The sequence below is a fragment of the Microchirus variegatus genome (assembly GCF_963457635.1).
Source record: "Microchirus variegatus genome assembly, chromosome: 6".
Classification (NCBI taxonomy): domain Eukaryota; kingdom Metazoa; phylum Chordata; class Actinopteri; order Pleuronectiformes; family Soleidae; genus Microchirus; species Microchirus variegatus.
In genome coordinates, this window is record NC_139807.1 from 28741210 (window position 1) to 28766194 (window position 24985).

The window sequence follows — 24985 nt, forward strand, 5'->3', positions numbered from 1 at the left end:
TAGCCGTTTCAGCCACTACCATTCATAATTATGACCAAATGTCTTATTATTACTGTTATAATGAACAATGTTAGCAAACATATATTATATTCTATCACCTCGCTGGCAGCTGTGCCTCAACTACACACTTAAAAGACAGTGAGGTCGTGGGCCATGTTTTCATTATAACATGATATTAAGTCGGGGGGCTGCATGTGGCCCCCAGGGCCGCCAGTTTGAGACTCCTGGTTCAGCGAGTGTTTCCACTAGCGGAGAACCTGGTACCAGGTACTAATTTTAGTACCTGCTCTGGCGAGGTTCCAAGCGAGCTGAGTAGGTACTATGCGCTGATTGGTCAAAACTGCCGGCCATTGATTGGCTAGAAGTGTCGTCACAGGATGCAGGAAGCAAATGCGGCGTTATTCAAAAAATAACAGCGAGCGAATACGTCGACACGGCAACTCGTCGTATGACCCCGCCCACGTTGAGTTGGTACTTTTTTTGTGTAGTGAGAACGCTCCCCAACTGTGCCGAAGCGAGTAGAGCCGGTAGAAATGCGCCACAAGTGAATGGAGAGACGTGTGTGTGTGTGTGTGTGTGTGTGTGTGTGTGTAATGTTATAATCACAGTCGATAACACTGTGAACACATGAACACTACGTACGTGATGAATTTGCTGCTGTAACGCAAAAGTGCACCGTCGGTGTACTAAACCCTGCACTTTCCCTCTACTGTAACACGCAGCCTGGACAAGACGAGTCAACACTATGAGTGGCCTACTACTGAAAACATGTCTTCTTTAACTTTAATGAATGTAAATATACAGGCGATATGTGTGTGTGTGTGTGTGCGTTTTTTTTATCTTATTGTGCTTGTTGCGTTTTCAAGTAAGGCTGTGCCTTCAATGTTAATAATGGAGTTTTTTTATTTAGTGACATGGCACATAAATAAAACTGTTTTTGTCTTCTTGTGAAATATTTTTTCGTTTATTACAGCATAGTTTTACAAAGTGGTTCTCAAATCCCCCTGACAGAACCTGATTTAAGATGATAAGAAAGTCTATTTGCATTTGAGTGAGACAAAACATACACGATTATTGTTGTTTACAAGTATAATCGTTGTTATTTTCTTCTCCCGTGAGGCATTTGTTCCTGACTGTATTGTTTCCCTGGTGCTGTGATGGTTTCTGGGTCACTGTCAATGTTGGGTCATGTGCTTGTGTTCTTGATGGAAACACAAACACGAGTAAACATGCGTTTAACCCTTTAAGGTACGCACCAAGCGAAATGTAAAGGGAAAATCATTTATTGGCATTATTTTTTTTAAATTCACTTATGATAACAATAACGACAATCAATACATGTTTGTTTTAATTAGACCCGACAATATTTCAGATACAGTCCTCTACCAAACGGTTGAGACATCTGTTCATAATAAGTACAACATTCAGAGAAGTCACGTTAAGTGCAATTTCTTGAGCAATACATTAAAGTCCTCATTTTAACAACACTAACCCTTTTTTTTACCTATAATTTTAGGAAACCTAAATAACAACATTACCTACCTTTACCATAAAATTACAACTGTTTGGTTTGGTTTATAAGACTTATTTTTGTTGAATTAAAGGTGCCTTATGTAATAAATCTAAAGCAACTGGCCATATAATCCTCCTAATATGTAAAAAAATATATATATTTTGCAGACTGCAAATCATGTTTATGTTTTGAAATCATGTTTTGGCATGTGGCGCCACCTACCACCGTCTACCAATCATTGCAGTCAGTAGAGTCTCAGCTACCTAGCAACCACAGGTTGCCAGTTAAGTAGCCTGAGCTACAATGAAGACCTTGGTATTTTGAATTTGAGTGTAGTAACCGTTTTCGGCCACATTCTTACATATGGCGCCTTTAAAGTGTGGTCGACCAATTAGTTGAGTAATACGGTACCTTAAAGGGTTAAAGGTGCCATATGTAAGAATGTGGCCAAAAACAGTTACTACATTCAAATTCAAAATACCGAGGTCTTTTAGGTTTCGTTTTTTTTACAAAACTGGCATCCCATAGTTTGCTCGGCAGCTGAGACTCTACTGACTGCAATGATTGGTAGACGGCGGTAGGTGGCGCCACATGCCAAAACATGATTTCAAAACATAAATATGATTTGCAGTCTGCAAAATATTTTTTTTAATGCAAATATTTTGTCTGTACTGTTGTTGTTAGTGAGTTCAGTTTGTTATATGAACATTATTCCTGAGTCTCTGTGACATATTAGGAGGATTTTAGGCCCAGTTGCTTTAGATTTATTACATAACGCACCTTTAAAATAGAATAATTGACTCCAGCTGAACTTCACCCACTGCTACAACAAAACTACATTTTTATTTGTGTTGTCTGTCTGTCCGCCATGTTTGTTGTCTACAAAGTGCTTTACTCTATCAGTGCAAACGCAGCCTCCAGCCTCAGCAGCCTCCGTGTCGTCAGTCGTGACGTCACCGCCCCCTTCACTTGGTCAAAGTTTTGTATGAGAAGGAGAGAGAAAAGAAAAAAGAAAAAGAAGAAGAAGAAGAAGAAGAAGAAGTGCGGGTCTGAAAGCGCCGCAGTGACCGGGACTCTCGCTCGGATTGTGCGGACGTTTTCTTCCCGCCGTCGTCGACATGTCGTCGGGTCGGTGTCGCTGCAGCTTCACGGCGGAGTTCCTGCTGCTGCTGCTGCTGCTGCTGCCGCGGAGCTGCGTGAGCGGCAGCGAGGAGGACGAAGAAGAAGAAGAAATCCTGGACAAAAAGCAGCTCAGCGACTTTTACAGTAAGTTTCCCCTCATCTTCTGTGTGGGTGCAGCACCAGACTTATACAGTTTACTGTCAACAAAACACGTCCACATCAACATGTTGCTGTGTTCCTCTGATACTTTTAACCTGCTAGGACGTACATTTATGGAGGAATGAAGGAGTAATCACTACAACATGTTCATATCGGACTGTGTTGTTTCGGGTTGTTTTGAAAAGTCTCATTTTCCTGGGGGCCCAAGGAATATGTGCTGCTGCTGCTGCTGCTAGTCTGTGGACACTTTCAGCCACACTGGACTCACACTCATCTTTATTAAAATAGCTGTTGTTGCATTAGGGTTTATGATAATAATACATAATAATAACTTTATTTGTTAAGACTTTCAAAACTACAGTGGCCCCTAAGGTACATGTACTACAACATGAGAAAAAACACTACAACCTTACTTCAAACACTACAACATGAGACAAAACACCCATAACACTACAATATTACTACAACAATACTCAAAACACTACAATATTACTACAACATTCAAGACACTACAATATTACTACAGCATAACTCAAAACACTACAACATTACTCAAAACACTACAATATTACTCAAAACACTACAATATTACTCAAAACACTACAACATTACTCAAAACACTACAATATGACTACAGCATAACTCAAAACACTACAATATTACTCAAAACACTACAACATTACTTCAAATGACAGTGGCCCTTAAGGTACATGTACTACAACATGATACAAAACACTACAATATGACTACAGCATAACTCAAAACACTACAACATGAGACAAAACACTACAACATTACTTAAAACACTGCAATATTACTCAAAACACAACAACATGAGACAAAAACACTACAACATTGCTCAAAATACTACAACATTGCTCAAAATACTACAACGAGACAAAAACAATACAACATGCGACAAAAACACTACAACGTTACTCAAAATAATACAACATTACTCAAAACACTACAACATTACACTACAACATTACTCAAAATACTACAACATTACTCTAAACACTACAACATTACTCAACAATACTACATACGACAAAAACACTACAACACAAGAAGAAACACTTCTACATTACTATAAACACTACAATATTACTCCAAACACCTCAACATGAGACAAAAACACTACAACATGACTCAAAATACTACAACACACTGCTCAAACGGACAAAATAATAATAATAGTAATACAAAAAAATTACTTAAAAAACATTGCAATAATACACAGGAAATTACTTTTTTTTAAATAGCTCGTTCTTTTCTTCCTTGAGCACAAAAGCATTGACCTTTTTGAAATCAGAAGGGAAAATATGGCCCTTGTTGACGTCTGTGTGCACAGCATTAGTGCATAGTATGTGCAGAGACAGGAGTGTGACTGTATTTATATTGTGTTCATAAACAGAATGGGGCTCATCAGTGGCTTAATGTAACTAATTTACAGCCACATCCGTAACACCTGATATCCTTTTAAATTGGTCAAAAACTATTTCCAATAGATGTTTATAAATTCATTTATGCATGTTATTTTTTTTTAGCTAAAAGTTTGGGAAAATTCCACACATTTGTTTGGGGACCCAAATAAAATCTCCCATGACCCATCTGTGGGTGCTGACCCAGCATTTGACAGCCACTGGCTCGTATATTTTTTCTTTCCTAAAATAACCTGTGTCTTGTCTTTGCCCTGCTCCCACGCCTCTGTATCCCTCAGAGAAGGGAATCTTCATCCTGGAGAGTATGCTGCTGAAGCGCTGCGTCACAGTGGACGGCTCTAACCTGGTGCTGGAGGACTGCGAGCGGCCGACGCGGCGCATGCTGTGGAAGTGGGTCTCCCAGCACCGCCTCTTCAACGTGGGCACCAGCACATGCCTGGGCCTCAACGTCTCACACACCACGCAGCCTCTCGGCATGTTCGAGTGCGACACCACCCACAACACGCTGTGGTGGCGCTGCAGCGGGAAGATGCTGTACGGGGCGTCCCAGTGGAAGGTGGCTGTGACCAAACGTCTGCTGTTGGTGAAGAAAAACTCTTATCACGAGTGGAGAAGGTACAACACGGCCAGGGAGGGGCCCTGTTCATATCCTTATGAAGGTAAATGAATGTCCTGTGTTTTCTCCGGTCACTGGTGATGTTTGACTCCACAACATTTGACTTGTCTGCACAGGATGTTTGTGTTTTCTTTGCAGATATCCACACGTTGCTGGGGAATGCACACGGCATGCCTTGTGCCTTGCCCTTCAAATACAACAACAGATGGTACTCTGAGTGCACGAGTGAGGGCCGCGAGGACCATCTGCAGTGGTGTGCTACGACCACTCGCTACGACGACAATGAAAGATGGGGCTTCTGTCCGGTCCAAGGTACACTCTGAGAAATAAGGGTTCCAAAAGGGTCTGTCTACAAGAGCTGAGGTTCTAGCTGGAACCGTTTGCTTCTGAAAAACTGATCCACTTTTATCACTTTCGATCCGATCTGATACCTGAATTTGGATATCTGCAGATACCGATACTATTCCGATATGGATATACCGGACATTTTTTTGCGTGACAATGGCCAAAAGCCGGCATATACCGGCTAACGTAAACCCTGGCTTGTAGGAGTGTGATTTTCATTGTTTTTACGCCGCTGTCAGTACTTTTCTCCTCAGCGAGCAGGCGTTTTAAGCTAGCTTAACCTGCTAGCTGGCTGTAAAACGTGGAAAGGAAAGGATTTCCGGAACGGAGGCGTGCATCATTACTCCGCGTCTCATTGAGACCCGCCTCCGCTCAGGAAATCCGTCCACCTTTTGCAGCCAGCTAGCAGAGCAGTCAGGGAATCACTTGTGGAGACATTTCAGCACACGACATTAAAGCACTGACTTATCGGATCGGAATCTCTACAAGTGGATTGGAAATTTCGGAACCCGATACAGATTCTGGATCGGATCGGCCCCATCCCTAAAACCAACATTGCGCGCGTTTGCTTGTTCTGTTTCACTATTGCATCATTTCATTTTGATGGAATAGTAAATTCTAACTGGAACTTTCCACTTTTTTTTTTTTTTAGATTCCACTTGTGAGCATTTCTGGAAGTCGAACCAGGAGCTGCACGCCTGTTACCAGTTCAACCTGTACACCATCCTGACCTGGAGTCAGGCGCAGTCAACCTGCCAGGCTCAGGGTGGAAACCTGCTCAGCATCAGTAGCCTGGCAGAGCACAGGTACATCAGAGGTATGCATCTGACAGTAAACACACACACACACACACAGGTGTCTGCAGCGTTCAGTCATTGATATTAGAGGTGTTAAAAAACGACAACATTCAAGCTAAAATTGCGATTCTTAGCTACAAATATTCTAAATCCATTCAAAACTTGCAAAAATCGATTTTTAAGAAAAATAACATTGATTTTTTGGAAATCACCAACCGCGCCATGGGATTCCAAGATGGCTGTCACCATAAGCTCATCGTTACTAATAGCACGTCTGTTGTGTTTGTTTCACAGTAAATCAGTCACTAGTGTTCACCTGTTACACAATGAAAGTTGTGAAAGTTTAACTTCATCGATGTGTCTCTAGATCGACTGGCGAGTGTTGGAGTGATGGTGTGGATCGGACTCAACCACCTGAAGAATGGTCGGGGGTGGCAGTGGTCCGATGGAGCTCCTTTATCGTTGGTCAATTTCACCACAGGTACTGATTGTTTGTTTTTTTCATGGCCAGTAGTTTCCAGTGTGATTGACAACAGCTGTATACTCTTATCTGTCTGAAGGATTTCACATACTATGCAGCAGCGACGTAGGCACACCCTTTTTTTTTTGAGAGTGGGCCAGTACAAATGCGGGCGAACCATCTTGTTGCAGAAAAAGTAAAAGTAGAAAAAGGCAAAACATAAAGAGACTGATGGAAAAACAGCCATCATATCATGCACTACAAAGGCAATGACAGCAATATATATATATATATATATTTATATATATATATATATATATATATATATATATACGTATATATATATGTACATATATATGTGTATATATACATATACATATATATATATATATATACATACATATATATATACATATATATACATATATATGTATATATATAATTAGTTGTAGCGCTGCTCTTTTCCTTTAATAAACAGACCGCTCCAGTTCGAATGTAGGCGCGCTAACCGCCGCAAAAAGGAGCTAATGAGGCTAACGTAGCTAACTGGTAAATGAACCAAAGCAACACTAATTACATTCCCCCGGCGTCTGACCACTAGTTTAAATGGTTTCCGTTTTAATTAAAACACAGAACAAGTGAATAAATCATGTTCATATTAATCTCATTTTTGTAACACACTGTTTCTCAGACTGGAGATGGGCGGTGCTGCTCCGCCCAGGACCTTCACTGGCCACGCCGAGGCTCTGCAGCCAGTGGTTTTGGTTATGAAACTATTCTCAGCGTGTAATCCAATAAATATGTGAAGTATGAAATGTGCGAGCTCGGTTCGTGGCAAATAAGTCAATATTTTTCCAGTAAGCCCTCACCAGCCACTGCCTCAGGTAGATTTACTATCAGACTGCCCAGCCAGCATGTCCATGTGGGCTCCATTAAAGTTATATTCGGGTCTGTGGTTTCCATGGTGGCCCCACCTGTGTTTACTTCAAGCCCATGCCCATTTAGGATCCACTTAGTACCCAGGTCATCTGGAAAGGTGGGCAAACTCTGGTGGGGCCACCAAGGAAACCATGGACAAAACAGCCTGGATATAACCTGTTCACTGGGTGATACTTCTTCAATCCCTGTTTTGCCCTCAGCTCTGCCGGCCAGTCCACTGCAGGACAACAGACAGTGTGGAGTGTACAACTCAGCCTCGGAGGGTCACTGGCAGAGTCTTTCCTGTGAGTCTGCTCTGCCTTACATTTGTAAGAAAACACCCAACAACACCAGGAGAGCCGAGCCACTGGGTGAGATCATCTGTACACACACACACACACACATTCTTGCATACTGAGGACGGGGTTGCTGACAAAGTGAGGACCAGAATTTCCACTTTATAAATCAACACAATTACAAATATCTACTTCTTGAATGACATCTATAAAGAACTACTGGGTGCAGTACCATAAAATGTCTGCAGGTGGAGCCCCAGAGCAAAACACCTGTGTAACACCTTGGCTGGAAAACGGGTTTTTGTACCAAATTGAGAACCACTGTTAAAAACAGAGTCTAGCATGTTTACAACCTAAGGAAGTGATGTGAATGAAAACAAAGTGAGGACCGGGCCGAAATGTCCTCACTTCGTAAAAATGACCTCAGTTTGTTGGTTAAAAACCCTCACTGGTCCTCAGTATGCCGGAAGTACAAGAACACACACACACACAAGTTGTTTTTGTATGTATTCAGAGGACATTACATTGATTTACGTCCATTTCCTGGAGACTCAGTCGTATATTTGACAGTGTAAACAGATTTAGGTCCCCACTACATAAGTAAAACCTGGAACACACACTCACACACACACACACAGGTCCATGCAGATACTGACAGTCCAAACAAAGTGTTATCTCTAACCCTAACAACAACCAGTTAATCCCTAACCCTGACCTTAACCTAACTGCAATTCACACCCTATCTCAAATGTTTTGTGTTCAATTGCTACACCAAAACCCTTTGAGTGTCCACCAACACCAGTATCATTTGGATGCAGTCTTTTTGCCTTACCTCTTACATCAATCATTTCAATCATATTTCAACATAGATGTGTAATTTACAACCTACTCTATATTTATATAACTATAAAAAAATAGAAGAAAACTGTTAAATTGAGACAATAAAATAGTAAAATGATAGAAACTACATGCAAGTGTCCGGTTTGACGTTTTAATCTAAATACTAGGGATGCAACTTAAAACCAGTGTCATTATTAAAGGCGCCATATGTAAGAATGTGGATGAAAACGGTTACTACATTCAAATTCAAAATACCGAGGTCTTTTAGGTTTTGTTTCTGACCTCACTGGCAACCCGTGGTTGCTCGGCAGCTGAGACTCTACTGACTGCAATGATTGGTATACGGCGGTAGGTGGCGCCACATGCCAAAACATGATTTCAAAACATAAACATGATTTGCAGCCTGCAAAATGTTTTTTTTAATGCAAATATTTTGTCTGTACTGTTGTTGTTGGTGAGTTCAGTCTGTTATATGAACATTATTCCTGAGTCTCTGTGACATATTAGGAGGATTTTATGGCCAGTTGCTTTAGATTTATTACATAATGCACCTTTAACTGTGATAAAAAAAAATGTTTATTAAAAAAAGTGTTTGTGGTCACACTCACAAAACAGGTGCTTTAGTACAGTATTTTCTAGAGTCTGACGATCATCAGTTACCTGGAACTATAATACTCCAGCCCAGCTACACTAACTTCAGAAACATAGTGAAGTGCTCCACCAGAGTGGCAAACATGATCATGGTATTTCCTTTTCATGTCATGGATCACAAATCTATTTGACTTATTTTCTTTTTCTACTATTCGGTTCGGTGATTTAAGCCAATTTTGGACTAATACAGATCCTGGTTCTGCCTCATGAGGACCAGGTTTTATTCTGGTCCAGCAGGGATTAATTATCAGTGAAACATGTACTTTTTCTTAGCTGTTGTAGATCTTTGGCTCAACAGCTGCACAGCACCTGTGGAGGAGTCCACTTTCTTTTACTCTGTCGGAGTCTAGACCATAACAATGTCTGCTGTGAATGTGTGACGTAAAAAACATGTGTCCCGCTCTGATTTTCTCCTCCTGATTCTTGGTCCTCTCACAGAGAATTGGCAGCACATCCACACCGAGTGTGCTACCGGTTGGTGGCCTCACAACGGTTTCTGCTACAGAGTCCTCCCTGAATCAGAGGCAGGAAGCTGGGAGGAATCTTCCCGGGCCTGTGGATCTCAGGGAGCAAACCTCACCAGCCTCAGGTCCCTGTCTGAGGTGGAGGTCCTGCTCAGCATCCTGGCCAACTGTAAGGATATATGACATTCTTTTTCTAATAGAAGGTTAGGGTTGCACATTTCCAGAAACTTTACATGGAAACTTTAGTTTGGGAATTTTGGAAATATTCCAAATTGGAAACTTTCCACTGTAATTATGTAATTATGGGAATTAACTGGAAATGTGTGATCATTTGCCTGGAGTGGAACTGTTGTCTGCTGCATTTGTTGAGATCTGGGGAAATTTCAGGTCGTGTGAAATGCCTTATGTTTCTGTTAAAGGGAACATATGTAAAATCAACTTTTTTAATCCTTATATTTGGGACTCTGGAGGTCCTATCAGTCGGCAAAGTGTGAAAAAAGATGACTCACTCATGTTTTTGTGGTCCTCCTCAGTCTAAGTACAGGAGACGATGTTGACTTCCGCACTCACTGGGACGTCACGATGCGTTAAATTCCTGGAATTGTTGTCTCGCGGAGCTCCGCTTTGTCGGTAAAACACGCTAGAGTGCTGGCGAGGGCAACGGTATCTGAAAACCGGAAGTCCACAAAGTCCGAGAAAAGTCCTATTCTTGGGTACACAGTGCAGCACAGAGTTCTACACAAACTTACACAAACTTTGTGGGGGGCTGGGCTGCCTTGGCGGAGGTCTGCGCTCTCCGAATGCTTTTCTAGTTCCCATTAATTCCTTCTAATTCCAAGGGAAAGTTTCCAACTTTGAAAATTCCCAGAAATTAGCAATGATATTGTTTGTGTGAGTATCACGGTGTATGTGTTGGTCTTTCTCCTCAGATTCTGGGGACAGTAAAGAGGTGTGGATTGGTCTTTGGAAACAGGCTTCTTCACCGTCTGTAGAATGGTCCGACGCCTCGCCAGTGACGCTCACGCTCTGGCATCAGTATCACCCTCCTCACAACGTGACGCGCGCAGGAACGCTCTGTACCAAAGTCGACAGGAAGGTGGGAGACCTTTTACTTTCGAGATTCAAGCACTTTGTCGTTGAGTTAAAACCCAGCAATGCAGCAAAGAACGAGAAAAGTCAATGCTCATTCAAAAGAAGCAGACTTCAAATACACAACAGTACAAATAATGTGAATAAACAAATAGACTTGAGTATTCACAAATATGTGCCACCATTTTAGGGCCTCATCAATGTAGTATATGTATATCTATAACTGAGATAGATAGATAGATAGATAGATAGATAGATAGATAGATAGATAGATAGATAGATAGATAGATAGATAGATAGATAGATAGATAGATAGATCCCATCACATGCTAGTTTAAGAGAAGGAAACACACTCGTAGAACCATATAAGGTTCTTTGGCTTGTCCTCATAGGAGAACCCTTTTTGAGTCCTGGTAGAACCTTATTATAAAGGTTCCACCGGGAACCCTTTTGGAGGGTTCCACCAAGGGTTCTCTTGTATCAAAATGGATCTTACTGGAACCATTAGTGTTACCAAGAACCCATTTTCAGAAGCAAATGGTTCCAGGTAGAACCTCAGCCCTTGTAGAAGGACCCTTTTGGAACCCTTATTTCTAAGAGTGCAGGAGCTGGAAGTGGAACCATCAGACAACTTCAATTGAATAATGTTTTCATGTAAATATATATATCAGTAGATACTGATTTAGTTTCTTCCAACTGAGAAACTTAGAAAGTTCCACAGTGTCTACCTCACAAGAGTAGTAACACTTTTAATAAATCCGTAATTCACATCGATATCTGTGTGACCCCCAAAATATTACCATTTCTCCCTGATCATAACTGCCATAACCTTTTTTACTTGTTGAATTTTGCTGCTCACAGTCAAACCATACTCAGTCACTGTGTTGCAGGTATGAATGAATCAGCTCTCACACTCGTGCTCTGCTTTCACAGAAAGGCACCTGGCTTTTAACGCCCTGCGCTGAACGACTGCCGGCCGTGTGTCGGAGACAAAGCCTGAGTCCCGTCCAACAGCCCGGATCCTGGGATGAGGGTTGTCCTGAGGTAGGAATGCACGCAATTCTCAACTCAAGCCCATGCACGTCGTGTTAATCATTAGTTTAACGCGACAGCCACACTCTTCTGTTTTTGAAGAAGAACTCGTGGTGCGTTTTTGTGGCTCAGAAATTGAAAATGCTGCTGGCTCTCTTTTACTTTGAAAAGTCTGGACAGGCAGGAAGTGAGACCTCAACTCAACTGCACCGCTCTCTCTATCACTGGATTTAATTTATGCTAAAAATACAATTTTATACCATGAAACTGTTGATAATTTAAAAAAAATACAGTGATATAAATTTTTGGTCATACCGGCCAGCTCTAACTAACAAACATACACTACCGTTCAAAAGTTTGGGCTCACTTAGAAATGTCTTTATTTTTGAAGGAAAAGCACTTTTTTTTCAATGAATATAACATTAAATGAATCAGAAATACACTCTATACATTGTTAATGTGGTAAACGACTATTCTAGTTTTTCTGGTTTTTAATGGAACATGTACATAGGTGTATAGAGGCCCATTTCCAGTGTTCTAATGGTACATTGTGTTTGCTAATGGCGTTAGAAGACTATTGGATGATTAGAAAACCCTTGAAAACACTTTGAAGTTTGAAGGGTAAAATGATGATTTGGAATAAAAATCATTATTTCTTATCTTGTCAATGTCTTGACTATATTTTCTCTTCATTTTGCAACTCTTTTGATGAACAAAAGTGTGACTTTTAATGGAAAACATGGAAAAATTGTATAGGTGACCCCAAACTTTTGAACTGGAGTGTACAGTATATGCAGAAATAAATAGATAGGTAGAACAAACACATGAACACCATGATTCCCTTAACTGTTGTTATTGTGTGTCACTTTCTGAGGAACTTTAATGTTCTCTTCACGTGTCACAACAGGCCAACCACTAAAGGTTCTCATTCATTCAGTGAAACCGGCCTCTTGGCTTCTCACATAACCAAAATGAATTGTAAGCTAAATCAGATTTGTTGACATTTGAATTCTTGGGGCCACGTCGTTGTGACTAAGTGAAATGCACGGATGCTGTGAGCTGTGCTGTGTCACAATAGCTCCATAGAGAGCGGGACGTGCAGCAGGCAGAGCCACACACGCCTGCTGCAGGTCAACTTCTGAGCACGTTGGCCTCTTCACAGGCACAATAAGCTGATTCACTGGGCCGCCGCTGACGTGTTGTCTGGCATTCATGTTGCTCCTCGACTCTGTTTACAAGAATATCAGACTCCTGACTCATTGGGCTTCTTCCTCCTGGAACATGAGTCAAAAAATGGCCCTGAATGAGGCACAATATGAGTGGACATGCTCCGGCAGTCTCTCTGCTGATTGTCTTTGTTGTGATTGTGTGTTTGTCCATAGATGTTAGTTCCCATGGTGATTGTATTATGATTTTTGAGTTAAGGGAAATATGTATTTGTACTAGTGCTGGGCACTAGGTTAACGCATGATGCCTTTCCATGACGACTGACCGGAAAAAGGCGCATGTGACGTCATGTTTAAGGAGTCCAGGCACCGTTTACCAGTTAGCACCATTATGCATTATCTCCTTTTAGCGCCGGGTAGCGTTAGACTACAGTGGATCTGGAATGGTCTGTTTATTAAAGGAAAAGAGCAGCGCTGCAAATAACCAGCGTGCCTGTGCTACTGCCTATGTGTGCCTCTGTTTTTAAAGTTTAGCGTTACTTTAGACACTCATTTTAACAATCCGGAGTCACGTAAACATGACATTATGTGCATCTTTTTTCCTGTCAGTCGTCATGGAAACGCATCAAGCACTAACTTGTACCCATGGTAGCACTGTGTCTCTTCCAAAGATACCTAAAGATGCTGCCTTTTTTCCACTTGCTGCCACCATGAGGTAAAAAACATGAGATGGATGCATTCTGCTAATTTTTCATTTAGCGTCATCAACAGGTCAAAATGTAAACATGCCCAATGAAATTCCCATGAATTCAGCCACATGCTTAGCTTTTAGGTCAGAACAATCACATGTGTTGCTTGAAACCTGGATATGAATCATGCTTGACAGTGATATAAGGACTATGGTCAAATACAAATCTGATTTTCCATTCATCGCCATGGTAATGATTCAGCTAAATAGACATGTTTTTGGCACAGCTTCCAAACATGAGACAAAAGACAAGTAGGAATCAATGTAAGCAGCCAGGACCCAGATGCAGCTGTAGAAAAGTGGTTTGATTCAGATTTTTGTTTTTGTGTCGATGTCTTGTTGCAGGGCTGGAAGCGTCACGGCCATTCCTGCTACACAGTGACCAGCCACCTACAAAGTTTTGATTATGCACTGATGGGATATTACTGCAAGGCTCCTCTTCTGACTGTGGAAAGCAGGTGACAAACATTTTCTGTCAAAGTTTAATAGGATTTGTTTGTGGTGAAAAAGCGATGCCGCTGTATACACACAAACGCTCCCTCAGTCAGGCCTGAGGACGCAGCATAGAAATAATCCAAACCAAACTGAAGCAGAATAATAACAACATCAGCTTCCTCCATCTCATTACCGTAATTTTTGGAGCGTGGATCTAGAAAATTCAAAAACTACGGTCAGGTGATGTGGCTCCGCCTTTCATCCTATGTCAGCTGATATTGGCACAGTGCCCTCATGTGGAGGGTGGAGTGGTAGAAGATGGATGTATGGATACCGGAAAGCAGAGAAATAGAGCTTCTATTAATAATTACAGATACTTGAATTATTAATCCTGCAGGACAGAGGACTTTTTAGAAGAAACTTGAGTTTACTGGCTTCACTGGAGTCTCTGTCCTCACATCTGCTCGTCTTCACATGCACAGGTTTGAGCAGGCGTTCGTGGATAGTTTGCTGAGTGAGAGAGGAGCCAACAGCAGCGTATATTACTGGATCCGCCTCAGAGACGACGGCGAGACGGGAGAGTACAGCTGGCTGCTTCACAACAGCTCCTCTCTGCCTCTCACCTTCACCAACTGGAACAAACATCAGCCAGGTGGGCTGCTGGAAATCTGTTTCTTCACTAGTTAGGTCTTCTGTTGTTGCTTTTCCACTGCATGGTCCCAGCGCGACCTGACTCGACTCAGTTATTTTGCTTTTCCATGAGTATAGTACCGGGTACTTTTTTTTAGTAACATGCATTCATCTCCAGCATTTAGCAAAGGAAATGTCTAAAATGTCAATATTTGTAACCCTTTTTCTGTATTTCTGTCCAGAAACAGGAAGTACTGAACAAATCTTTTTAATTCACTGATTCTAAGGATTCACTGACACTGACAACAACTGCTTTACAAGATTACGATTCGATTCATAATGATTTCTGCTTCAATCTATAGGTGTGCAAAGGATGATGTACTCCAAGTGTCAGATTTATTACATTTTAAACATTTATCCATGCTTAGATAGAATTGTTGTAACCGTTGCATAAAAGAAATATCACATATTGCATAAGTAACAAAAATAAAAGTCCCTCTTGTTAAAAAAATCGATTCTGGAACATTTTATATCGAGTCGTGCAGAGCTGGGACTATAGTGGAAAAGCGGCGTACGATAGTGAGTTTCATCCTCCGTGTTTCTCGTCCTTTCCTCAGTCAGTGCCGGCGGTTGCGTTGCTATGTCAGGTGGACCTGCTCTGGGTCATTGGGAGGTGAAAGACTGCATGTCTTTCAAGGCCTTGTCTGTGTGCAAGCAGAGTGTGAGCAGTTATCACGATCTCCAGCTCCAAGAGCACCACATCGACGCCCACGCCCCCTGTCCTCCGGGATGGGAATCGCAGTCTGGGCTGCTCGACTGTTTCAAGGTTTGGATCATCATCCTCTGTCCTCGTTCACCTCCCTCGTCTGTGTTGTGACACGTCTCTGCCTTATCCTCACAGCTTAATCTTCTCTCTTTTTATTTGTTATTTGTATATCTGTATGACAAGAACCACCATGGAAAAATCACAACACTTATACATGCAAATTTACAGACTCGTTTATCTTTTACTGCTCAAAAAAAAACAAGATGAGAATGAGACAAGAAGGAAAGAGAAGAATTAGGCAGCAGTGTAACATAACAGATGCCAAAAACATGAAAAACAACCACAGGCCTCCTCCCACACCAAATTCTTTATGAAACATGAAACCATGGATTTGAGTGTGTCTAAATATAGTTGCTGTATTTTTGCAGTTTATTCCATGCCCACATTGCATTGTAGGTAAAAGTCTGTGTGAACCTGAGCTGTTTTAGAGTTTAGAGTTTAGAGCTTCAAATGTCTGACCGGGGCTACAGCCTGACGTCCCATATTTACAGCTTCACTTACATGTTTTTTTACATCGTGATCCAGTGTTGGTGTAACTCCACATCTCACAACATGCTCTTCTAGGTCTTCCATGACGAGAAAGTCCTGATGAAACGCTCGTGGGTGGAAGCAGACTTCTTCTGCCAGGCTCTTGGGGCTGAGCTGGCTAGTTTCTACCACTATGAAGAGCAGGTGTTTGTTAAGCACCTCCTCAAGACCATGTTTGAAGGGTTGGTACAGCTCTCTGGATCCTCTCTAACACCATGTTCTTTTAGGAGGAAGGATGAAATGTACTACCCATCGGTATGATTTTATAACCGCTGTTGTGGAAATTCTCTGCTGCTGCTGCTGGTGAAGAACGAAATAGAGAACTTCTACTGGCCGACAAGGTTTAATTTCCTTTGCAAAGAAAAGATCACTCTGCACACAGAGTGTTCGTAGCTGCATATTGAGCCCGAAACATTTATACCAAAGCAACTCCCCTTTCGCATTCCTCCAATAGACAAAGGCGTCTGCCTTTCCAGGCCGTGTTTTCACACCTCTTTGTCTACTGTAGGTATCGGGGAGCAGACTCCCTGCAGATGTTGTAGGAAGGTGCAAGTTCAGTCTCAGCATCCTAATTTGATCCCTATAACAAAGAAATCATCAAAAATCACAAAACTCATTTCATTTTGGTTTGTGGACAAAAGAAGACGTTAAGGTTTGGGAAATGAAGAGAACATTTTTCCACATTTTCCAACAATTTATGGACAAAATAAGTACTTGAAATGATTGACTCTTGTGTGTTCTTGTTCTGCTCCTCTCTGTAGAACATTGGGCCGCAGGTTCTGGGTGGGTTTAAACAAGAGAGACCCTGACTATCCTGGAGCCTGGGTGTGGTCTGATGGCTCTCTTGTAAGTGCACATTTACACATTTACCCTCAGTGACATTCAGAGCGTTGATTTAACCCTGATTCTCTGCAGGTTGTGACGTCCTTCATAGAAGATAAGAACGAGGAGGACGACAGGAGGGACTGTGCCGTGTACAGTGACCTGACCAACACTCTCATGCCGCAGCCATGTGACAGCAAACACGAGTGGATGTGCAAGCTGCCCAGAGGTCAGTCATAATGCTCATGTCAGAATTCAAGAACTGGACTTTGAACATTTTATTCACTAAACAATGATTAATGTTGCAGGTGAAAAACTGAAAAAACCCTACTGGTACAGTGAGGGTGAGTATCACATATCAACTTTCCACTACATGGTCCCATCACAACTCGACTCGCCGTAAGTGATAGTACCTGATACCTGGTACTGATTGGTCAGAGTGCCATCACAGGACGAGGCACAAGAATCAAAGTGAAAAATGCTGAACTGTAGATCAGTTAAAAAGACTCAACAATCCTGAAAATGTGTGTTAATCGCAATTTTACGACAATTAGCAATTGAAATGTCTAAAATCTCATTTAATAGAGTCATCTGGTGTATTTCGGGACAGCTCTGCTGAAAGCCTGGGATCGCGATCAGGGTGCTGAATGCCAACATTTTTTGGGCTCAAGCTCAGGTTGGGTGTTTTTGTGATTTCTGTCACCACCACCTGGGTTTTCATTACCATCCATTTTGTATTTATTTCTCCTTAGCACACACTTTCTCTTATGTTCTGTGCTGCACTCGCTCAGAGCCTCTGCTTGTAAACCCTCAGCTGCAGACGAGCTTCACCTCCACTGAATCACAGGATGTAAAAACGTCATGTGTTGAGAGAGAAGGCGGTGTTGTGGAAATTATTATTCTGTCGGCCGACAAGGTTTTATTTTCTTTGCAAAGAAAAGGTCAATCTACGCAAGAGTAGTAGCTGAAGAAAGGCCCAGAGCATGGCGAGACCTAAACATTTATACCTGAGGAACATCCCTTTCAGATCTCTTTGTCTGTTGAGGGAGTCTGCCCCTCCAGGCCGTGCTTTCACACGCCTTTGTCTACTGCAGGTATCGGGGCCGACTCCCCACAGAGGTGTCCTGCTGATAGTTAGGTGCAAGTTGAGTCTAGACAACCTCATTTGAATACACAAAAGGACCTGTTATCTTGTGTAAGGAACGGCTCTCGCTCTGAGACAAAGACATTTAATTTGCCATTACAGAGCGGAAGAAATGTTGTCATTTAGACACCTTTCAAAGGTGTGGGGTCACCTATACAATTTCTTTGTGTTTTCTATTCAAAGTCACATTTTTATTCATCAAAAGAGTTTCAAAATGAATAGAAAATATAGCCAAGACATTTACAAGATTAGATATAATGATTTTTATTCAAAATAATAATGTTACCCTTTTGTTTTCAGCTGTACTAACATCATTGCACAAGGGTTTTCAAGGGTTTTATCATCCAATAGCCTTCTAACACGATTAGCAAAACACAATGTACCATTAGTACACTGGAAATGGGCCTCTGCACCTGTACCTGCACCTATGTACATAGGTGCAGGTACAAGGACATGTCTGTGTCATAGCTTGTTTAATAAAAACTCATTAACTTAAATAATCTGTTAATAGATGAACATATAAACCGGTTTAGTTTTATTCACACATTCATACCAATAAGTTTCTGGTCTCTGGCCTTGCAGACTTGACTTAATTTGGACCTCGGTGAAAACCAATAGGGAACCCCTGGTGTATATGATGGATACCATTTGTTTTATTTGTATTACAGAGAGTGAGCCCTGGGTGTTTTACCGTGGAGCCGAGTACCTGCTGGCCAAGCAGCCATTTGACTGGGCCTCAGTGTCTCTGGCCTGTCAGATGATGGGAGCTCACTTACTCTCCATCCACTCCAGAGACGAGCTGCACTTCATAAAGGAGCGCTTACGACGGGTGAGTCACAGCCTCCGCTCACGTGCACACAGATTCACATAGAATCTGTTATTAGTCAATCACATTTTTACATAGGATAAGTAGATTAAATTAGAGGAATTATTTTATTTTAGGGTTAGAAGCAATAAATAACAATAACATTAACTTTGGGGTCAGCAAAGTGGATGATCCGCATATTTGATTATAACAATATCAATAAACTGCATGTTAAAGATTTTAAAACTCAGGAAAAACAAACAAACCATATAATATATTTTAAATATATATATATTATTATCAATCCCAGGCAGGCTGTTGTAACAGCTCAATTCAATACATAAATACATGTTTTATTATCCTCAGATAATTTCACTGTGTACTAAAATAATGCAGCGTGTACTAAAACAAAGTTTTAGCTAAATTTAAAGCGTAGCGTTATCTTTCACAAATCCTTTTATTGTTAAAAGCACAGTTTCATTCAGCCGTGCACAGTAAAGAGAAGCACACATGCATGAATGAGTGTGAACACCACCGACACACTTATCCCTCATCCAAACTGGAGTGTTTACAGACACAGTGAACAGCTGAACTGTCCCTCATACACTGACACCTTCATGCTTCAGCGCCCTCGCACACTAGGAGGGGAAAAAAACTTTTTTAGCAGACTAAAGAACTTTGTAGTGGTGTCGATAAAAGGAGCAGAATGGAGATAAAAGACGTGAAGCACTTTGCCAAGGACACAGGCTGAATGACTGCTCACGTCTGAAAAAGGCAAACTTCCAGCTCAGTGAAGACAGAATAGACGAGGAGGAAACTGAAGTTTCTTTTCATCTCTTTCTCTTAGTTCTCCCTGGGCCCGACTGACTGGTGGATCGGCCTGTCCATTGGGCAGCCTGGAGAGGAGGTCAGGTGTGTATGTGTGTCTTTTGTTTCATCGCTGCGACTTAAAGGGGACATATTATACACTATTTCCAAAACAGCCCTGTTCAGAACGCTCGGTTTAGTAGTATCTCTTTAGGTCCACCTTAAAAACATAAAGTATCTCGGAATGACTTGAAATTTACCATCATAATAGTCGGTATCGCTCTGAACAAGGATCCGTTGAAAATATTTGCAAACCTCTTAAGGAATAATTTTAATGAATTTTTGAATTTCAGAAAAATTATCCATTTGCCCTGATGCACTTTGACAGTGAGCTGACTTTCTTCTCAAAAACAAAAAGTATCTCGTAATGACTTGAAATTTACCATCATAATAGTCGCAATCGCCCTGAACAAGGATCCGTTGAAAATATTTGCAAACCTCTTAATTAATAATTTTAAAGAAATTTGATTTCCTTTACTAAATGTTGTCCATTAACCTACATGTTCAGGCTTGTTAAGACTTTTTAAGTGATCTACAGTTCAGCATCGTTCACTTTGATTCTTGTGCCTCTTCCTGTGATGACACTCTTGTGACCAATCAAAAACACAACATTATGTCACTAAAGCCACTACAATAATAACAAAGGTATCAGAGATAGCAGGCCCTATTCAAGCAGCAAGCCTCCTGCGCCCTCTGCTGGCCATAGTGGCAAGTGCAAGTGCGGAAACACAAACAACCGGACAAACAAACACACAGAGCCGACAAAAACAATACTTCACTCCCACTCAGAATCTTTTGCAATCTTTTTTGCAATCTTTTGTTTCACAATATGTGAAAAAAATGGTCCCAGATAATTGTGATCTTAATTCTAAGCAAAATAAATTCACATATTTGCTGTCTGTGCTGCGAACTGAAAGAGTGAAGTTGGTCATGTGACCCTGTTCCTCCTCACTAATCCCAGCTGCTGGTGGCTTCACGCAGGATGTTTGTGTTCACAGTCGTGACCCCCGACTGATGCTGCTCATGCTGAGCAAACTCCAATTAACATCAAAGCTGAGCTGAACTTTTCTTAAACCACCTCGTCGTCTAAATGAGTGTTTTCTTCTCCTTATTTCTGACAGCTCGATGAGCTCGAATCATCAGCAATAATCACTCAAATGTTTTGTGCCTTTATTTGCAGTTGGAGCGACAAAACTGGAGTGGACTTTCAGAACTTTGCTGAGAGGATGAGTGGGAAAAATGGCTATTGTGTCACTATGTCCTCTTCAACAGGTAAATAATCTGGATAAAAAATATCTACAATGTATGTATAACATGCTTACAATTTAAGTTTGAATTTATGAATCAAACATCTCTTGGAATTATGAATTTAATAATTCAAAATGTAAAACATGGAGATTTGGGTCCACTCTAAATTGAGTGTGGACAGTTGTTTGGCTCTGTGATGGACAGACGACCTTTCAGATGGGATTGGCACCACTGTTATCTGGATTATATTGTAAATTTGTTGCTACATTATTGTTATGATATTATTGAATTATATAGTGATATATATATATATATATAAAATATATATATATATATATATATATAAAGTTTGGGGTCACCTATACAATTTTTTTGTGTTTTACATTAAAAGTCACACTTTTATTCATCAAAAGAGTTGCAAAATGAATATAAAATACAGTCAAGACATTGACAAGATTAGAAATGATGATTTTATTCAAAATAATAATTTTGCCCTTCCGTCAAAGAACCAGCAAAACTGTTTTCAGCTGTGCTGACATCATTGCACAAGGGTTTTCAAGGGTTTTCTAATCATCCAATATTCTTCTAACGCCATTAGCAAACACAATGTACCATTAGAACACTGGAAATGGGCCTCTATACACCTATGTACATATTCCATTAAAAACCAGACGTGTGCAGCTAGAATAATCGTTTATCACACTAACAATGTATAATGTGTATTTCTGATTCATTTAATGTTATATTCATTGAAAAAAAGTGCTTTTCCTTAAAAAATAAGGACATTTCCCCATATAGAAAGTATGGGAAAAACACTCAGTTGGACTGACTTTGATGTTTTTCTTGGTTTATGTTGCAGGGAAATGGTCGACAAAGAAATGCAGTGACCTTCACGGCTACCTGTGCAAGAGAAGGACTGCGTCTGTGGTGGAGACTCCCAGAGAGCCGCACTACATCGGAGGATGTCCTGAGAAATGGCTGTACTTCGGACACAAGGTTCGGACACACACACACACAAACACGAATCTCAGACGATTGCGTCCGGACATTTGCAGGAGATAAGACACTTCTCACTCTCTCGGAAATATTTTTCACAGATTTTCATGCTGTTTTAATACATTTTCTGGGAATTTCACCAGGAAGCAAACAGGAAAATCTGTCAGTAATATCCAAAGTGACATTTACTGTATGTGTCTGATCAGTAGAAGCATAAGTCAACATGTAATAGACAGATGTGTGATATTGACACTGTGAGTAACAGTGACTTTGGTGAGGTTTGAACTCTCCTAGTGCTTTCTCTAGTTTTGTGAATTTGTGAAATGATCCTGTTCTTCCTCACTGTAACGGCCTCCTCTGTGAATCCCAGCTGCCTGTGGGATTCCTGCAGGATGTTTGTGTTTACATTCACGACCCCCGACTGATGCTGCTCACGCTGAGTCAGCCTCGAGAACAAGAAGAAGCTCAAATTCTCTTCTGGACTACTATTATATTTAAAAATGCAGCTTGTTACCAAAATATGATCATTCTCTATCTATCTATCTATCTATCTATCTATCTATCTATCTATCTATCTATCTATCTATCTATCTATCTATCTATCTATCTATCTATCTATCTATCTATCCGTCTATCCGTCTGTCTGTCTGTCTGTCTGTCTGTCTGTCTGTCTGTCTGTCTGTCTGTCTGTCTATCTATCTGTCTGTCTGTCTGTCTGTCTGTCTATCTATCTATCTGTCCATCTATCTGTCTGTCTATCTATCTGTCTGTCTATCTATCTATCTATCTATCTGTCTGTCTGTCTGTCTGTCTGTCTGTCTGTCTGTCTGTCTGTCTGTCTGTCTATCTATCTATCTATCTGTCTGTCTATCTATATATCTGTCTGTCTATATATCTGTCTGTCTGTCTAACTGTCTGTCTGTCTGTCTGTCTGTCTGTCTGTCTGTCTATCTATCTATATATCTATCTATCTATCTATCTATCTATCTATCTATCTATCTATCTATCTATCTATCTATCTATCTATCTATCTATCTATCTATCTATCTATCTGTTCATTTAATATAGTCAATATAGTCAACAATAAGAAGTATGATGCAAGGATGGGATAAGAGAAAGGAAAGAGGAGTAATGGACGGTTAAATCCAGAAGAAGGCAGTAATGCATCATTATGATTAAATAACAACCAGCCAGCCGATTGCTGTACTTTCTCTTCTTGAATATAAAAATACTTATTTTTCGTCAGAGTCGTGCTGCGATTGACGCAGAGAAGGCACAAATCAGTTCAGGGTGAAACAGAGCTGTAAAAATCAGATCAGAAGCACAATCCAAACATCAGAATCACTATTTTAGCTGTCCAGACTGCACTAAAACCAAGCTAGATACACTAATCTGGAGATGCTTGAAAATCCTAAAAAAGGCCCAAGTTCCGTCTAATATTCAGGTTGTGTGTGTGTGTGTGGGGGTGTGTGTGTGTGTGTGTGTGTGTGTGTGTGTGTGTTGTCAGTGTCTCCTGCTTCACCTCCCTGACGATCCAAAAGATGGAAAGAGTTGGACAGATTCCCAGTCCATCTGCTCTTCCTTCCAAGGCTCACTGGTGGCCATAGAGGACGAGATTGAACAAGGCAAAGTGAACTCTACGGCCGTCAAACACGCGTCTATGTACAAAAATACAAATACACTTCACTTTCAGTCAGAAAGGCAGTAATTATTGTCTCTTTTTTTCTTTTTTTCTCCAACTGCAGCCTACATCACCATGCTGCTGCAGGGCAGCTCTGTGGGGGTGTGGATTGGTCTCGGTGACGGGGACATTATGAAATGGACCAATGGGAGATCAGTCAGCTACACCAACTGGTCTCCAATAGAACCAAAAAGTTACCTTGCGGTAAGCTCCAGCCGACCTTGCTCTTCTCAGTCTTCTCTGTTGTTATGTGTGATATCAGTCTGAAAAGGAATAAACTTTCCTGGCTTATTGATTTGTTGCGTATGCACCACCACCAGGATGACGACTGGCTCAGCGACGACTTTAAAGAGCCGCCGTGCATCGTTCTGTCCAACAACCACAACTTCCACCTGACGGGGAAGTGGTACGATGAGAAGTGCAGCGAGACTGGGTATGGATTTGTGTGTCAAAAACCTCAAGGTAAGGAGTCTTTCCGCTCTCTCCTTTTTTGTTTTTGTGCAGTCACCAGCTACAGTGTGTGTACATGGACACACGTCACTGGAATAAGAGGTGGTGACTTCCTGGTTTGGTGCTATCACGTGTCTGAGCCACATAAGAGGGACGTATTACCCTTTTGTTACTGCTGTATTTCTATTTAATCTGGGGAATTAGAATTAGCTGTTGAAGCTGAAGATGTTCTCATTCTCCTTTTACTACACACTTAGAAATAAGGGTTCCAAAAGCGTTCTTCTACAAGGGCTGAGGTTCTACCTGGAACCATTTGCTTCTGAAAAAACCTTTCCAGAGGAAAGGGTTTTTCAAGGGCTCTTGGTAACACTAATGGTTCCAGTAAGAATCATTTTTATCCAGAGAACCCTTTAAAACCCCTTTCCTTAATAAAGGATTTTTCAAGGGTTCTTGGTAACACTAATGGTTCCAGTAAGAACCATTTTGATCCAGAGAACCCTTTAAAGCCCCTTTTCCCCGAATAAAGGGTTTTAAAAGGGTTCTTGTAACCTTTATAAAAAGGTTCTACTTGGAGCCAAAAAGGGTTCTCCTATGAGGACAAGCCAAAGAACCTTATATGGTTCTACTTAGCACTTTTATTTCTAAGAGTGTAGGACCTCAAGGCAAACACCTGTCAGAGTTATTGTGACTTCTAGTGTAAATATGAGAGTTCATACACTCTTAGAAATAAAAGTGCTAAGTAGAACCATATAAGGTTCTTTGGCTTGTCCTCATAGGAGAAACCTTTTTGGCTCCAGGTAGAACCTGAATTAAGGTTCCACCAAAAACCCTTTATTCAGAAAAGGGGTTTTAAAGGGTTCTCTGGATCACAATGGTTCTTACTGGAACCATT

At 41.0% G+C, this 24985-nt stretch overlaps 1 protein-coding gene across 2 annotated transcripts in view; it reads left to right on the top strand.

The window, feature by feature from the left end:
* The first annotated feature begins 2547 nt into the window (after positions 1 to 2547).
* The window catches only part of pla2r1 (phospholipase A2 receptor 1), a 30663-nt gene continuing 8225 nt past the window's right edge, over positions 2548 to 24985 (top strand). For both annotated transcript variants that reach the window (XM_083890894.1, XM_083890895.1), the window contains exons 1-23: positions 2548 to 2779; positions 4518 to 4898; positions 4994 to 5167; positions 5853 to 6017; positions 6365 to 6478; positions 7597 to 7746; positions 9601 to 9795; positions 10556 to 10722; positions 11649 to 11759; positions 14007 to 14119; positions 14579 to 14748; positions 15344 to 15552; positions 16117 to 16262; positions 16842 to 16926; positions 16996 to 17131; positions 17211 to 17246; positions 18715 to 18875; positions 19699 to 19763; positions 20899 to 20990; positions 21826 to 21962; positions 23470 to 23587; positions 23708 to 23847; positions 23964 to 24105. In XM_083890894.1, coding sequence (XP_083747020.1) covers positions 2632 to 2779; positions 4518 to 4898; positions 4994 to 5167; positions 5853 to 6017; positions 6365 to 6478; positions 7597 to 7746; positions 9601 to 9795; positions 10556 to 10722; positions 11649 to 11759; positions 14007 to 14119; positions 14579 to 14748; positions 15344 to 15552; positions 16117 to 16262; positions 16842 to 16926; positions 16996 to 17131; positions 17211 to 17246; positions 18715 to 18875; positions 19699 to 19763; positions 20899 to 20990; positions 21826 to 21962; positions 23470 to 23587; positions 23708 to 23847; positions 23964 to 24105 — 3355 coding nt within the window. In that variant the 5' untranslated portion in view covers positions 2548 to 2631. The remainder of the gene's footprint in view (positions 2780 to 4517; positions 4899 to 4993; positions 5168 to 5852; positions 6018 to 6364; positions 6479 to 7596; positions 7747 to 9600; positions 9796 to 10555; positions 10723 to 11648; positions 11760 to 14006; positions 14120 to 14578; positions 14749 to 15343; positions 15553 to 16116; positions 16263 to 16841; positions 16927 to 16995; positions 17132 to 17210; positions 17247 to 18714; positions 18876 to 19698; positions 19764 to 20898; positions 20991 to 21825; positions 21963 to 23469; positions 23588 to 23707; positions 23848 to 23963; positions 24106 to 24985) is intronic.